Source organism: Scyliorhinus torazame, chromosome 1, assembly GCF_047496885.1.
Source record: "Scyliorhinus torazame isolate Kashiwa2021f chromosome 1, sScyTor2.1, whole genome shotgun sequence".
In the NCBI taxonomy this organism is placed as follows: domain Eukaryota; kingdom Metazoa; phylum Chordata; class Chondrichthyes; order Carcharhiniformes; family Scyliorhinidae; genus Scyliorhinus; species Scyliorhinus torazame.
Genome location: NC_092707.1, coordinates 112,509,872 through 112,524,542, shown reverse-complemented (window position 1 = coordinate 112,524,542; position 14,671 = coordinate 112,509,872). Strand labels below are relative to the sequence as shown.

Genomic DNA, 14,671 nt, shown 5'->3' with positions numbered 1-14,671 from the left:
ATTGCTGTGCAGAGAGATGGCATGGAGTTAATGAGCTGAATGGCCTCCTTCTGTGCCATAAATGACACTACGACAGCCTGGCTTATTTCAAGTCTAGGTCCCACAATTGAAAAGGCAGCGTCTGTTAGCTTGTCAGTACAATTCGAGCAACAAGTTGAGTGAATGATAAACTTTTTAAAAATGCCAAGAATGTCCACTTATCAAAGACAATTCACCAGAAGATAAATCTGTTCTGAATCAAGCTTGAATTGTCAAGCTCAAGCTGGAAATAACAAATTACCTACCTCCTCTGCCATATCCAGCAGAGCTTTATTACTGCTTTCCCATCTGGTACGGTACATGGTGGTCTCTTTTTCCAGTTTTTTAATCTTTTTTGTCATCTTATCATAATAAAGAAAAAAAATAATGCACACGATTCAGTATTTGAAGTATTGCACATTACAAATATGTAGTGTTAAGCTACAAGTGGTGACTTCATGCAAAGCAGGTTGTAACTGCTAAAATATTACAATTATCTTGCTGTAACAGGCAGGGAGGGTTTGTCTTGCATGTTTGGTATTACACTGTAGTAACCACAGTAATAAGGTGCTAATTTAATCAACAATTCCCATATTGTGTTGCAGTTTTGTTTTCTTTTTAAAATAAATTTAGAGCACCCAATTCATTTTTTCCAATTAAGGGAGAATTTAGCGTGGCCAATCCACCTAGCCTGCACAGCTTTGGGTTGTGGGGGCGAAACTCCACACGGACAATGACCCAGAGCCGGGATCGAACCTGGGACCTCGGCGCCGTGAGGCTGCAGGGCTAACCCACTGCACCCCGCAGTTTTGTTTTCTAAACATCAGCTCAGTGGGAGTTATAAATACAAACTCAATGGGAAATGAAAGACAAGAATGCTGAAACAACTGAATGACAGGTTTTTACATCTTTAAGACCATCTCTAAAGTCTGAAAGGCAATATTTTAGAGTGTGCTTCCCAAACAGTTGATTGGGTAAATGCAATGAATGGCAGCGTGATGAACTGAAAGGTTCCTGCATTCAAATCAAGTCTTGTGCCAAGTCAGTGAATCTTAGTTGGTGTGCGATTGGAGATATTACAATTCATCCAAGTGCTCTTAGGGCAGGAAGACTTGTAAAAAAGTTAGTATTTACATTCTCAAGCAGAGAAGGTTAACAACAACTATATATAGTGCCTTTAATGCAATGAAAAGTCCCAATGTGCTTCAAAGGATGCGTTATGAGGATGATTAGCTCAAGTGGTCAGAATTATAAGGGGCTTTGAGAAAGTAAATCGCAAAAGGACTCATCAAATTGTTGGTGATTTGGCCACTAGAAAGCAAAACTTATTTTTAAATGCAGGCCGTTACTTTCAGAAAGGACAGGAAAATTAGCATAAGCAAGATGGGCCAAAGGCTCCTTACAATATTAAAAATATACTACAGCAAACTTTACCTTTTCCATCTCTTGTCTGAAGGTTGTAAAAACTTCATTACTTTTTGAAAGAGTAGTTTGGAATTCTTCAAACTTTCCAGTGTATAGTGCCAGCTGACAAAATACATAACAATGAAAAAAATATACAAGCAAGGTCATCGAACCAGGTTACATCATCCAAAGTAGAATAAGTTCTCAGATCCCTCCACTTTGCATGTGAATATTCTTGAGAATGTCTTAGCAGTTCCTCAACAGTAATTTCAATTTAGAACATAGAACATACAGTGCAGAAGGAGGCCATTCGGCCCATCGAGTCTGCACCGACCCACTTAAACCCTCACTTCTACCCTATCCCCGTAACCAAATAACCCCTCCTAACCTTTTTTGTCATTAAGGGCAATTTAGCATGGCCAATCCACCTAACCTGCATGTCTTTGGACTGTGATTTACAGACATTTCTAAAAGAAAACGTAGAAATGCACATTTAACTTAAATCAATGATCCCTTAGAAGAGAAAACATGCACCAATGTCCATTAGATCTGAAAGAATGGATACAATGGTTAACTCTTTACTGCTGGTAGTGGGGGGGGCATAAGGTTTATGTTAGATATGGAAAAACACAATGAGCAATCTAGAGCAAAACTATTTAGTTGGAGGAGTGTCAATTCCAGTGTGGTGGCAGAGATACACTCGAATCAACGATTGGCAGGTAAAACTGTAATGGTAAAATGGGCTGCCTCTGAAGAAGAGATAGTTGTGGTCCAGTCAATGAACAAACAATCATTAAGGCCAGAGCTCACTGGCTGATGAAAGAGATGGAAAGTAAGATGAAGTATAAAAGGAGGGTGTATGACAGAAGTCAGGTTGACAATACAAATGAGAACTAGGTTGAATAGAGAAACTTCATAGGGGAAGGGAAAAAGAAAATAAGTGAGGCAAAGGGAGAGTATATGAGGCGAGCAGCTAACATAGGGGAAGTAGTGGTGTAGTGGTATTGTCAATGTTCTGATAATCCGATATCCAGGGTCACATTCTGGGGACACCAGTTCAAATCTCACCACGGCAGATGGTGGGGTTTGAACTTCATTTTTAAAACATTTGCAATTATAACTCTAATGACCATCGTCGATTGTCATAAAAAACCCATCTGGTCAAAATCTGACATCGTCGCCTGGTCTGACCTACACGAGACTCCAGACCCATAACAATGTCATTAACTCTGAACTACCAAGGGCAGCACAGTGGCGCAATGGTTAGCACTGCTGCCTCACGGCGCCGAGGTCCCAGGTTCGATCCCGGCTCTGGGTCACTGTCCGTGTGGAGTTTTCACATTCTCCCCATGTTTGCATGGGTTTCGCCCCCCAACCCAAAGGTGTACAGGGTAGGTGGATTGGCCACGCTAAATTGCCCCTTAATTGGAAAAAAAGAATTGGGCACTCTAAATTTAAAAAAAAACTCAACTACCCTCTGAACAAGGGCAATTAGGAATGGGCAATAAATGCTGACCTAGCCAGTGGCACCAATCTCCCATAAATGAATAAAAAGCAATGTAAACGACTTCTATAAGCACATAAATAATAAAAATGTAGGAAGATGAGGGCTGGGATGGAGTCGGGACCAAAAAAGGATCCAAGCATGGAGGCAAAGAGTATGGTACTAATTGAGTACTTTCACCTGTCTTTAACAAGGAAGATGTTGTCAAAGTCACGGCAAGAGGAGATATTTGAGACACAGGATAGGTTAAAAATTAATAAAAAGGTGGTATTAAAATGACTGGTTGTACTTCAAAGTTAAAAAGTCACCAGGATTGGATGGGATCATCTGAGGATACTGAGAAAAATAAGGATGGAAATACTGGCAGCACTAACCATAATCTTCCAATTTTCCTTAGATAGATGGGTGGTACAAGACTGTAGAACTTCAAATTTTACACACTTATTTTAAAAAGCGAATTTTGATAAATCCAGCAACTACAAGCAAAGGTTCTGTGATAAGAAAGTTTTTGGAATCAATAATCTGGGGCAAAATTAATCACATGGTAAAGTACAAATTAATTAAGAAAAGCAGGCAATTTTTTCAAAGGCAAATTGTGTTCAACTAATGCATTTTAGTATTTTGATAAGGTAACAGATGGTTGATGAGGGTAAGATAGTTGAAGTTGTGGACATGGACTCCACTGGACTTCAACTTTACAGGCAAGCCTATGAAATAAAAAAGGAAGCTGGCAGCATGGATATGAAGGTGGTTGAGGAACACCTTACGCAGAAAATGGACACTCTCTCAAGCCTGTAAAATAATTTGGTTTGACCATCAGCCTCAGCACGACAAATCTCACTGTTCAGGACTGCTCAGTGCAATTTGTAGAGGTGGGTAATTATATTAGATAATTTCAATTTTCCCAACATTAATTGGGATAGTCATAGTGTTAAGGGCTTAGATGGAGTGGAGTTCTTAAAATGTATACAGGAGAACCTTTTAGCTCGAGATGTAGAGGGACGGTGCAATGCTGGAAAATGGACCCGGACAGGTGGTTGACGTGTTGGTGGGAGTGTATTTTAGTGATAGTGACCACAGCATGGTACAATTTAAGCTCATTATGATCACAGAAATAGACAAGTTGCAAAAAATGGTTTTGGATTGGGGGAGAGCGGATTTTAGTAAAATATGGCAGGATCTGGCCAAGGTAGACTGGAAAGAGTGGGGAGCCTTCAGAAAGGAAATGGGGAGGGTACAAACCCAACATGTTCCCTCCAGGGTGATAAGAAGGAGTTACAAGCCCCGAGAACCATGGATGACCAGAGATATTCAGGATACAATGAGAAGGAAGGGAGAAGCTTTTAGCAAGTACAAGGGAAGCAAATCAGTGGAAGCATTAGTGGAGTACAGAAAGAAGCTTAAGAAAGCAATTAGGAGAGCAAAGAAGTGATACGAGAAAACTCTGGATGGTAAAAGTAAGAAAAATACCAAGATATTCTCCAAGTGTTTCAATGGAAAGAGGGTAATCAGGGAAAGAATAGGACCCATTAGAGATCAAGGGGGCAATCTGTAGGTGGAGCCAGAGGACATTGGTAGAGTGTTGAATTAATACTTCACAACCATCTTCACCCAAGAGAATGAGGAAGTAGGTATGGAACTCAGAGGGAGACTGTGAGGTTTTTGAGCAAATTGACATAGGGAATGACTAGGTATTGGAGGTGTTGGCCGGCTTAAAAGTGGACAAATCACCAGGCCCAGATAAATTGTGTCCCAGGATGCTGTGGGAGGTGAGGGAGGAGATTACAGGGACTCTGACCCAAATTTTTAATTCCTCTCTGAACAAGGGGGAGGTGCCAGAGGACTGGAGAACAGCTAATGTGGTCCCACTATTTAAGAAAGGTTGTGGAGGAGCCGCACATTGGAGGGTTCCCGTTCGGGAACGGAATTTTCGGGGTCTTAACGCCCGGTTAAGTAAACTAGGGGCAACGGAGGCTGCAAAAATACTAAGGCACAGTGAGGTGAAATGTCCAAGTTGGGGAAAAAACGGCCGTGAAAAAAGTGGTTAATGAAAGTCCGCCCGAGAGTAGAAAGGTCAGCGCGGGAACTGCAAGGAAAGCGGAGGCTGGTGCACCAGGGGAGGCCGCATTGCTCACGGCAGAAGAAATGACCACGGTGATGGCCGCGGAAGTTCACAAAGCACATGGAAGCGATGAAGAAGGAGATGGGGGCGGTATTGAAAGTGCTGGTTAGGAGGCGATTGCCCCAGTGAGGGTTGCGGTATCGAGCGCAGTGGCGGAGGTGCGGGAACAAGGTGAGACACTGAAGGAAGTGGAAGAGGCATTATCGCAGCACAGTGATCAACTCGCCTCGATGGGGAAGGAGTTGCGGAGGGTGACAAGAGACCAACAAGTGTCTGCGAGCCAAAATGGAAGACCTGGAAAACAGATCCAGGCGACAGAATCTGAGGATTGTGGGTCTGCCCAAAGGAGTGGAAGGCCCGAGGCCGACGGAGTATTTTGCCACGATGTTGGCGAAGCTATTGGGGGAGGGGGACGATCCCTCCCGGTATGAACTGGATAGGGCTCATCGGTTGTGGAGGCCTATACCAAAGGCAAGTGAGCCGCCAAGAGTAGTGACTCTGTGTTTCCGTAGGTACAGTGTGAAGGAGAAGGTCCTGTGCTGGGCAAAGCAGAAGCGGGTGGTGCAGTGGGCTGGAACTGGTATACGCATATACCAGGACTTTACGGTGGAGCTGGTGAGGAGGCGGGCTGCCTTCAGCCGGGTGAAGAAGGCACTGTACATCAGCAAGGTGCAGAGCGGCACAGTATATCCAGCTAAGTTGAGGGTGACCTACAAATCCAAGGACTTTTATTTTGGGACGGCGGAAGCAGTGGAGGAGTTTGCGAAGGCAGAAGGACTGTGGCAGAATTGAGAAATGGTCGTGTACCGATGTAGCCTCATGTAACTTTAGTTTTTCACTGCGTGTTGGTGTATGTACTAAATGAGTCAACGCTGTATATATTTGGACAAGGGAAGAGATGGGACTTTCATTTGCAACGATGGTTCTTTGGGGCTTGGGTGTGTATGCAGGAGTTGTGTGCTAAAGGGGATTTCTTGGTTTTCCTGGGACCGGGCAAGGGGGAAGGAGACCCGGGCGGGGGTCTCCACGCTGGCCGGTTTAAGCCGGCCAGTGAACGGGAGTGAGGTGGGGGGAGGGGCTGCGACCATCGGAGCCTGGCAGAACAGGTTCCGGTGAGTCTAGCTGGGGTGAAAAGTTGGGGGAAGGAACCGAGGTTGGGGGGGGAGGAGTTTACAAGAGGAAGTGGAGGGGAGGAGTCTGGGGGGTGGGCGGGGGTCTACAATTCATGGGTGTCATTCATGGTACTCTTTCGGGGATTGGATGGCATTGAATATTAGGGGGAGTGGTTAGGGGGTGGACTCTATATGTCAATGGTGACCATAGGCGATTACCGATTCCTTATTCCCTTTTTCCCACCTTTGGAGGGTTTGTTGTATTTGATGCTTATATTGTCAGGTGGGCCGCTGGGAGGATGGGATAGTTATTGTTGTTCAGGGGATTGACATTGTATTTGTTACCATTTACTGTTTGTTGGTGAGGTGTAAACTCTGAAGAAAACGTGAAAATGGAGAATAAAAATATTTTTTTTTTAAAAAAAAGAAAGGTTGTGGAGATAAGACCAGCGAGTCTCACGTCAGTGGTAGGGAAACTATTGGAGAAAATTCTGAAGGAGAGAATCTATTTCCACTTGGAGAGGCGCGGTGTGATCTGGGATAGTTAGCATGGCTTTGTCAGAGGGCGGCCATACCGAACAAATTTGATGGAATTTTTGAGGATGCGACCAGGTGAGATCAGGGTAGTGCAGTTGAGGTAGTTTATATGGATTTCAGCAAAGCCTTTGACAAGATCCCACATGGAAAACTCATAAAGAAGGCTCATGGGATACAAGGTAATTTGATAAGGTGGATTCAAATTGGCTTAGCTGTCGGAGACAGGGGATGATGACAGAAGGCTGCTTTAGTGGCTGGAAGACAGTGTCCAGTGGGGTACCACAGAAATCTGTGCTGGGTCCCTTATTGTTTGTCATTTATATAAACAACATAAATGACTATATGGGGAGGTAGGATCAGTAAGTTTGCGGATGACATAAAGATTGGCCGGGTGGTTAACAGTGAGGTTGAGTTTTTTGGGTTACAGCAAGATATAGACGGGATGGTCAAAAGGGTAGAAAGTGTGAGGTGATACATTTTGGAAGGAGTAATTTCACAAGGAGGTATTCAATGAATGATATGACACTGGAAATCTCCGAGGAACAAAGGGACCATGGCGTCTTTGTACATAGATCTCCGAAGACAGGTTGATAAGGTGGTGAAAAAGGAATATGGGACACTTGCCTTTATCAATCGAGGCATTGATTACAAACCGGGGCCGGTTTAGCTCAGTGGGCGAGACAGCTGGTTTCTTATGCAGAACAAGGCCAGCAGCACGAGTTCAATTCCCGTACCAGCTGAGGTTATTCACGAAGGTCCGTCCTCTCAACCTTGCCCCTTGCCAGAGGTGTGGTGACCCTCAGGTTAAACCAACACTAGTCAGTTAACCACCTCAAAGGAGAAAGCAGCCTATGGTCATCTGGGATTATGGCAACTTTTTTTATTTAGATTACAAAAATACAATGTAACTACATAACATGACATCGGATGAAGCATACAGGGGTGCAGTGTTAATGAAATTAGTCCATAAGAGGGTCATTTAGGAGTCTGGTAATAGCACGGAAGAAGCTGATTTTGAGTCTGTTTGTGCGTGTTCTCAGACTTTTGTATCTCCTGCCCGATGGAAGAAGTTGGAAGAGAGAGTAAGCCGGGTGGAAGGGGTCTTTGATCATGCTGCCCGTTTTCCACAGGCAGCGAGTGAATGGATGGGAGCCGTCTGTCCCTTAATTCTATTCCCACGAAACTGCTGGTGACCCAACCTCTCCGCCTGGCTCCCACAGATATTATAAACACTTTGCTCTCTTCAGGTGTTGTCCGTCTCTCCTTTAAAACTGCTACTAGCACGCCTCTCGTAAAAAACAAAACTTTGGCCCCAATGTCCTTACAAATTACTATCCCAACTTCAATGTCTGTTTCCTTTTCAAAGTCCTGGAACGTACTATACCTACCAAAACTGTTTCTATCTTTCCAAGAATTCCATGCTGGATCCCTCCAATCAGTTACCGCTTCCACCTTAGTACCAAAACAGCACTTATCGATGTTACAAATGACATTCTATGTAACTGTGACAAAGGTAAACATTTCCTCCTCAGCCTTTCTAAACACAGTTGACCACATAATCCTCCGCCAACCCCTCTCCACACGGTCTTGAAGCTAGGTGGGACTGCTCTCAAGTGGTTTCATTCTTATCTGATTGCAGACAGAGATTCACTTGCAAAAAATTACTGGACAATCTCAGCAGGTCTGACAACATCTGTGGAGAGAAAAGGGAGCAACGTTTCAAAGCTTTGACATCCTGTCATCCAGATTAGAAACATTAGCTCCCTTTTCTCTTCACGGATGTTGTCAGACTTGCTGAGATTGTCCAGTATTTTCTGATTTTGTTTCAGATTCCACCACCCGCAGTAATTTGCTTTTATGATCACTTGCAATGACTTCTCTTCCTGCTCCTGCAATAACTCGGCACTGCCCAAGGATCACTCCTCGGCTCCTGCTTTTTCGCATCAACATGCTGCCTTTTGGCAATATCATTCAGGTCTTAGCTTTCACATGTACAGTGACGACATCCATCAGAAATTTACTCCAATTAAAGAGGACACCTTCGTGTTAAGGTGCTAAATTGGAGAAAGGCAAATTACGATAACATGAGACAGGAATTGAAGAATTTGGATTGTGTGCGGCTGATGGACGGTAAATCAACATTGGACATGTGGGAGTCTTTCAAGCGACAGTTGATTTGGATTCAGGAAAGTCACGTTCCTGAGAGGACGAAGTATGAGAAGTTTAGAGAGCCTTGAAAAACGTCAAAAAGAAAAAGGAGGCTTTTGTACGATCTAGAAGGGTGGGGACAGTCGAAACCCTTGAGGAGTATAAAGAAAGTAGGAAGGTACTTAAGCGGGAAATTAGGAGGGCGAGGAGGGGTCATGGAAAGTCCTTGGCAAGTAGGATTAAGGTGAATCCCAAAGCTTTTTATTCATATATAAAAAGCAAGAGGGTGACCAGGGAAAGGATTGGACCACTTCAGGACAGTGGGGGAATCTATGTGGTGAGCCAGAGGAAATGGGCGTGGTACTAAATGAGTACTTTGCATCAGTGTTCACTAAAGAAAAGGACTGAAGATAATGGGAGCAGATTTTCATCTCAGCAGGAATTATATCTCGAGCGGTTTGTAGATTTTCACCCTCCAGAAATACACAAGAGACCAGGATAAAAAGCCAGCTGCAAAACTTGGCCAATGTGGACTATGCTGGGCGTGTAAGAGGACGTGACACAAACAGAAAGACAGCAGAGTCCCTTTTGCTCTGGTAGGTAAAAATACAAGTCATGTTCTCTCTCTGATTGTAAAGCAAGCCACATCAGCAAAGCCACAGCTGAAAATGAAGCCAGAAAACTTCTCAGCTAAACTGCAGGACCATGGAAACCCAAAATTAACTATTCAACTGTGAGGTCAGTGCGACTGGAATCATGAATCTCAAGTAGCTGCTGTGTTTTACCACCCACTCCTCATGGACAAACCAAAGACTAATTTGTATATTTTCTTTTCTTATTTTTGGACTCACTTCTACATTCTAATCTATGCAAATGTATGTGCACATGTTGCTTATTATTTTTCTTGCATTTAGTAGCTAATAAATTTACTCTAACTCAAGAAAGCCTGGTTAAATTGGTTCCTTTTAAAACAAATACATTTAGACTGGGAAAAAAGGACCTGCAAGGCAGGGAATCATAATGAATGGCGGTGTATGCGCGAAGGACCAAATGGCCTACTCCTCCTACTTTCTATGTTTCACTCATTCTCAATTCTCCCTCTTCCTCACTTCTTTTTAAAACTAAATTTAGTGTACCCAATTCTTTCCAATTAAGGGGCAATTTAGCGTGGCCAATCCACCTACCCTGCACATCTTTGGGTTGTGGGGGCGAAACCCACGCAAACTCGGGGAGAATGTGCAAACTCCACAGACAGTGACCCACCAGAGCTGGGATCGAACCTGGGACCTCAGCGCCATGAGGCAGCAGTGCTAACCACTGTGCCACCGTGCTGCCCGTTTTCCATTCTTCTTAAATAGTTGGGTTACATTTGCTACATTCCAGTCCGCAGAAACCTTTCCAGAACTTAAAGAATTTGAAAAGTAAGCACTAATTAATCAACTAGCTCTCTAGCCACCTCCTTCAACACTGTGGGAGGAAGCTAATTTGGCCCAGGGGATTTATCAGCCTTCAATCCATTTAATTTATCAGATACTACTTCTTTACTAATACTAATTTCTTTATGGCTCTGTTTCTCAAGTCACTCGGTTGCCTAGCATTCATAGAATTCCTACAGAGCAGAGGGAGGCCATTTGGCTCATTAAGTCTGCACCGATCCTCTGAAAGAGCACTCATAGATTATCATAGAATTTACAGTGCAGTAGGAGGCCATTCGGCCCATCGAGTCTGCACCGGCTCCTGGAAAGAGCACCCTACCCAAGGTCAACACCTCCACCCTATCCCCATAACCCAGTAACCTCACCCAACACTAAGGCAATTTTGGACACTAAGGGCAATTTATCATGGCCAATCCACCTAACCTGCACATCTTTGGACTGTGGGAGGAAACCGGAGCACCCGGAGGAAACCCACGCACACACGGGGAGGATGTGCAGACTCCGCACAGACAGTGACCAAAGCCGGAATTGAACCTGGGACCCTGGAGCTGTGAAGCAATTGTGCTATCCACAATGCTACCGTGCTGCCTCCATCCAAGCCCACTTCCCTGCCCTATCCCAATAACCCCTTAACCTAACCTACACATCCCTGAACACCAAGGGGCAATTTAGCATGGTCAATCCACTTAACCCGTACATTGTTGGACTGTGGGAGGAAACCCAAGCAGACACGGGAAGAACGTGCAAACTTCACACAGTCACCCAAGCCAGGAATTGAACCCGGAATTGTGAGGCAGCAGTGCTAACCACTGTGCCACCACACCACTCTTTTTTGGGAGATTTTCTGTATCTTCTTCCATGAAGATAGACACAAATTAAGTATTTTGCTCTTCCACACCCATCTGCCATCTCTGCAAGCAAACAGCAGGAGTAAAAACGAAAGAGAAAATGCTGGAAAATCTCAGCAGGTCTGTAGGGAGAGAAAAGAGCTAACGTTTCAAGTCCGATGACTCTTTGTCAAAGCTAACAGACACAGAAAGTGGGAAATATTTATACCGTGGAGTGAGAATGAAAGATGAGTCATAGCCACAGAAACCCAGGGAAACCGGTTGCTAATGGCCCCAGAAACCAAGGGGAAAGAGTGCTAATGGCAGTCCCCAGAGAGGACAAAAGATGTGAAAGGCCAAACAGCAGAGAAACTAACATCAGAGGATGAACTGTAGATGTGGGGGGAGGGAAAGGGGGGAAGCAAAGAGGAGAAAGGTTAACGAAAGGTGGATGAGATTGGGGGGGGGGGGGGGGGGGGGTTAAATATATATTAAGAAAGAAATGGTAAAAGACTGTTAAAATGAAATGGGATGAAAACAAATGGGTCGAGGTGGGGTAAAGCTGATCATCTGAAGTTGTTGAATTCGATGTTGAGACCGGAAGGGGGTAGCGTGCCTAACCGGAAGATGAAATGTTGTTCCTCCAGTTTGCCTTGAGCTTCACTGGAACATTGCAGCAGGCCAAGAACAGACATGTGGGCATGGGAGCAGGGTGTTGTGTTAAAATGGCAAGCAATGGGAAGGTCAGGGTTCTGAATGCACACAGACCGAAGATGCTCAGCCAAGCGATCACCCAAGTCTGCGTTTGGTCTCTCCGATATAGAGACCACATTGGGAGCAGCGAATGCAGTAGACTAAATTGGAAGAGATGCAAGTAAAACGCTGCTTTACCTGGAATGAGTGTTTTGGGCCTGGGGTGTTAAGCATGGAAGAGGTAAAGAGGCAGGTGTTACACCTTCTGCGATTGCATGGGAAGGTGTCATGGGTGATGGGAGAGGTACTGGGTATGGTGGAGGAGTGGACTAGATTGTCTCGGAGGGAACAGTCTCTGCAGAATGCTGACAGAGGGAGTGAAGGGAAGATATATTTGGTGGTGGCATCACGCTGGAGTTGGCGAAAATGGCGGAGGATCATGCTTTGCATACAGAGGCTGGTGGGATGAAATGTGAGAACGAGGGGGACTCTATCCTTGTTCTGGGAGGGAGGGGAGGGGACGAGGGTAGTGATGCGGGAGATGGACCGCACACTGTTGAGGGCCCAGTCAACAACTGTAGGTGGGAAATCACGGTCGAGGAAGAAGGAACACATTTTCGAAGCACCAATTTGGAAAGTGGCATCATCGGAACAAATGCGACGGAGGCGAAGGAGTTGAGAGAAAAGGATGGAGTCCTTACAGGGTGTAGGGTGCGAAGAGCTGTAGTCAAGATAGCTGTGGAAGTCAGTGGGCCTGTAGTGGATATTAGTGGAAAGTCTATTGCCGGAAATGGAGACAGAAAAATCAAGGAAGGGAAGGGAAGTGTCTGAGATGGACCAGGTGAAAGTGATGGAGGGGTGGAAACTGGAAGTGAAGTTGCTGAATTTTTCCAGGTCCGGCTTTCATTGAGGTGGGGACGTAAGGGTACAAAGCGGAGTCCTTTGCTGAGAACAGCACACTCAGCCTCAGAGAGGGGAAGGTCGGAGGGTATGGTGAACACGCGGCAAGGGCTGGGGCTGGGAGAAATGGGGTACGAAGGATTGTGACTGGTGGAGGGCCTGGGATGGGCAGTGGTGTTTTTCATTGAGGTGGGGACGTAAGGGTACAAAGCTGAGTCCTTTGCTGAGAACAGCACGCTCAGCCTCATAGAGGGGAAGATCGGAGGGTATGGTGAACACGCGGCAAAGGCTGGGGCTGGGAGAAATAGGGTACGAGGGATTGGGACTGGTTAAGGGCCTGGGATGGGCAGTGGTGTTTATACAGGAGTATAATAGCAGGTGTTAAACACATACTCCAATTGTCCTATTGCTCCATTACCTAATCAGGCAACCTGAATTTAGCAACTCAGCATGGCGTTGAGAAAACACTGAATGGTTCCATCGCATACAAAAAGTCTTACTCACTTATATTGTGGTGAAGACCAACCATTTTGATTGGCAACATGATGATTGAGTTTGGACATTGTGGTTTATTTTTTTCAATAAAATCATCAATTCAAGTACAAGTGTCTTAAAGTGCCAAAGATGATTTTTTTTGAATCTCATTGATTATAGAAACAAAGACATAGAAACATAGAAAATAGGAGCAGGAGGTGGCCAATCAGCAATTTGAGCCTGCTCCGCCATTCAATATGATCATGCATGATCAACCAACTCAGTGATCTGTTCCCACTTTCCCCAATATCCTTTGATCATTTTAGCACCAAGAGCTATATCAAACTCCTTGAAAACATACAATGTTTTTTGGCCTCAACTGTTTTCTGTGGTAGTGAATTCCACAGGCTCACCACTCTCTGGATGAAATTTCTCCTCATCTCCATCCTAAATGGTTTACCGCCTATTCTCAGACTGTGACCCCGGTTCTGGACTCACCTGCCATCGAGAACATCCTCCCTGCATCTATCCTGTCTAGTCCGGTTAGAAATTTATAGGTTTCTATTAAATCCCCCCGTATTCTTCTAAACTCCAGCAATATAATCCTAACCGACTCAATCTCTCCCCAATTAACAACTACCCAATAAGCTAAATACTGTTGTCCATCAGCGCTACAATGGTTGGATGATCAGTCCAGCAGACTTGCATGGACTTCTTAATGCATCATAATCATTAGTTAAATGCTCAGAATATATGTTTGGAACCATGCACATGATCATATTTTTACAACAGCTATTTTTCGTCTTTTGCACCAGAGTTTTACTGATTTGATACACAAGGATAATCGAACATTTTCCCTGCAGTTTTCCTGTGTAACTATTTAGTAATGTTAAAAATAATCAACAAAAATCATACCTGCTGTTTCAGATGAACTTCCTGCTGTTTCATGAGCTCACACATCCTCTGACTTTCCACAGTCTCCTTCAACAACTGAAATCCAGACAAAAGAACAATCAAAATTAATATCCACATGAACCTTTGATGACTGTTCCTCAGTAAAATCTTTTATCATATTCAGTTTTTTTTCCACTGGCCACAATTCCCATTTTTGCTTCATGTCCAAGGTATGCAGACTTGAGTGCAAGTGGCACACAGCATACGGACCATCAAATCTGGTTGCAGCAAAGACTATTTGCTGGTTTAGCTCAGTGGGCTAGACAGCTGGTTTGTGATGCAGAACAAGGCCAGCAGCGTGGATTCAATTCCCGTACCAGCTTACCGGAACAGGTGTCGGAGTGTGGCGACTAGGGGCTTTTCAAAGTAACTTCATACTTGTGACAATAAAAGGTTATTATTATTCTCACAGCTCACCCTCCCACCCAACTTGGTGCCATCTGCAAATTTGGAGATATGACACTTTGTTCCCTCATCTAAATCATTAATATATATGGTGAATATAGCTGGCTGCGGTACCCCACTAGTTACTGCCTGCCAAT

The 14,671-nt window shown here is 44.5% G+C and overlaps 1 protein-coding gene across 4 annotated transcripts in view; it reads right to left on the bottom strand.

The window, feature by feature from the left end:
* The window catches only part of LOC140411024 (alpha-taxilin-like), a 114,528-nt gene that overhangs the window by 17,680 nt on the left and 82,177 nt on the right, over positions 1 to 14,671 (bottom strand). For all 4 annotated transcript variants that reach the window (XM_072499989.1, XM_072500006.1, XM_072499998.1 and 1 more), the window contains 3 exons: positions 14,091 to 14,165; positions 1,453 to 1,545; positions 285 to 380 (listed from right to left, as the gene is read on the bottom strand). In XM_072499989.1, the coding sequence (XP_072356090.1) occupies positions 285 to 380; positions 1,453 to 1,545; positions 14,091 to 14,165 (264 nt within the window). The remainder of the gene's footprint in view (positions 1 to 284; positions 381 to 1,452; positions 1,546 to 14,090; positions 14,166 to 14,671) is intronic.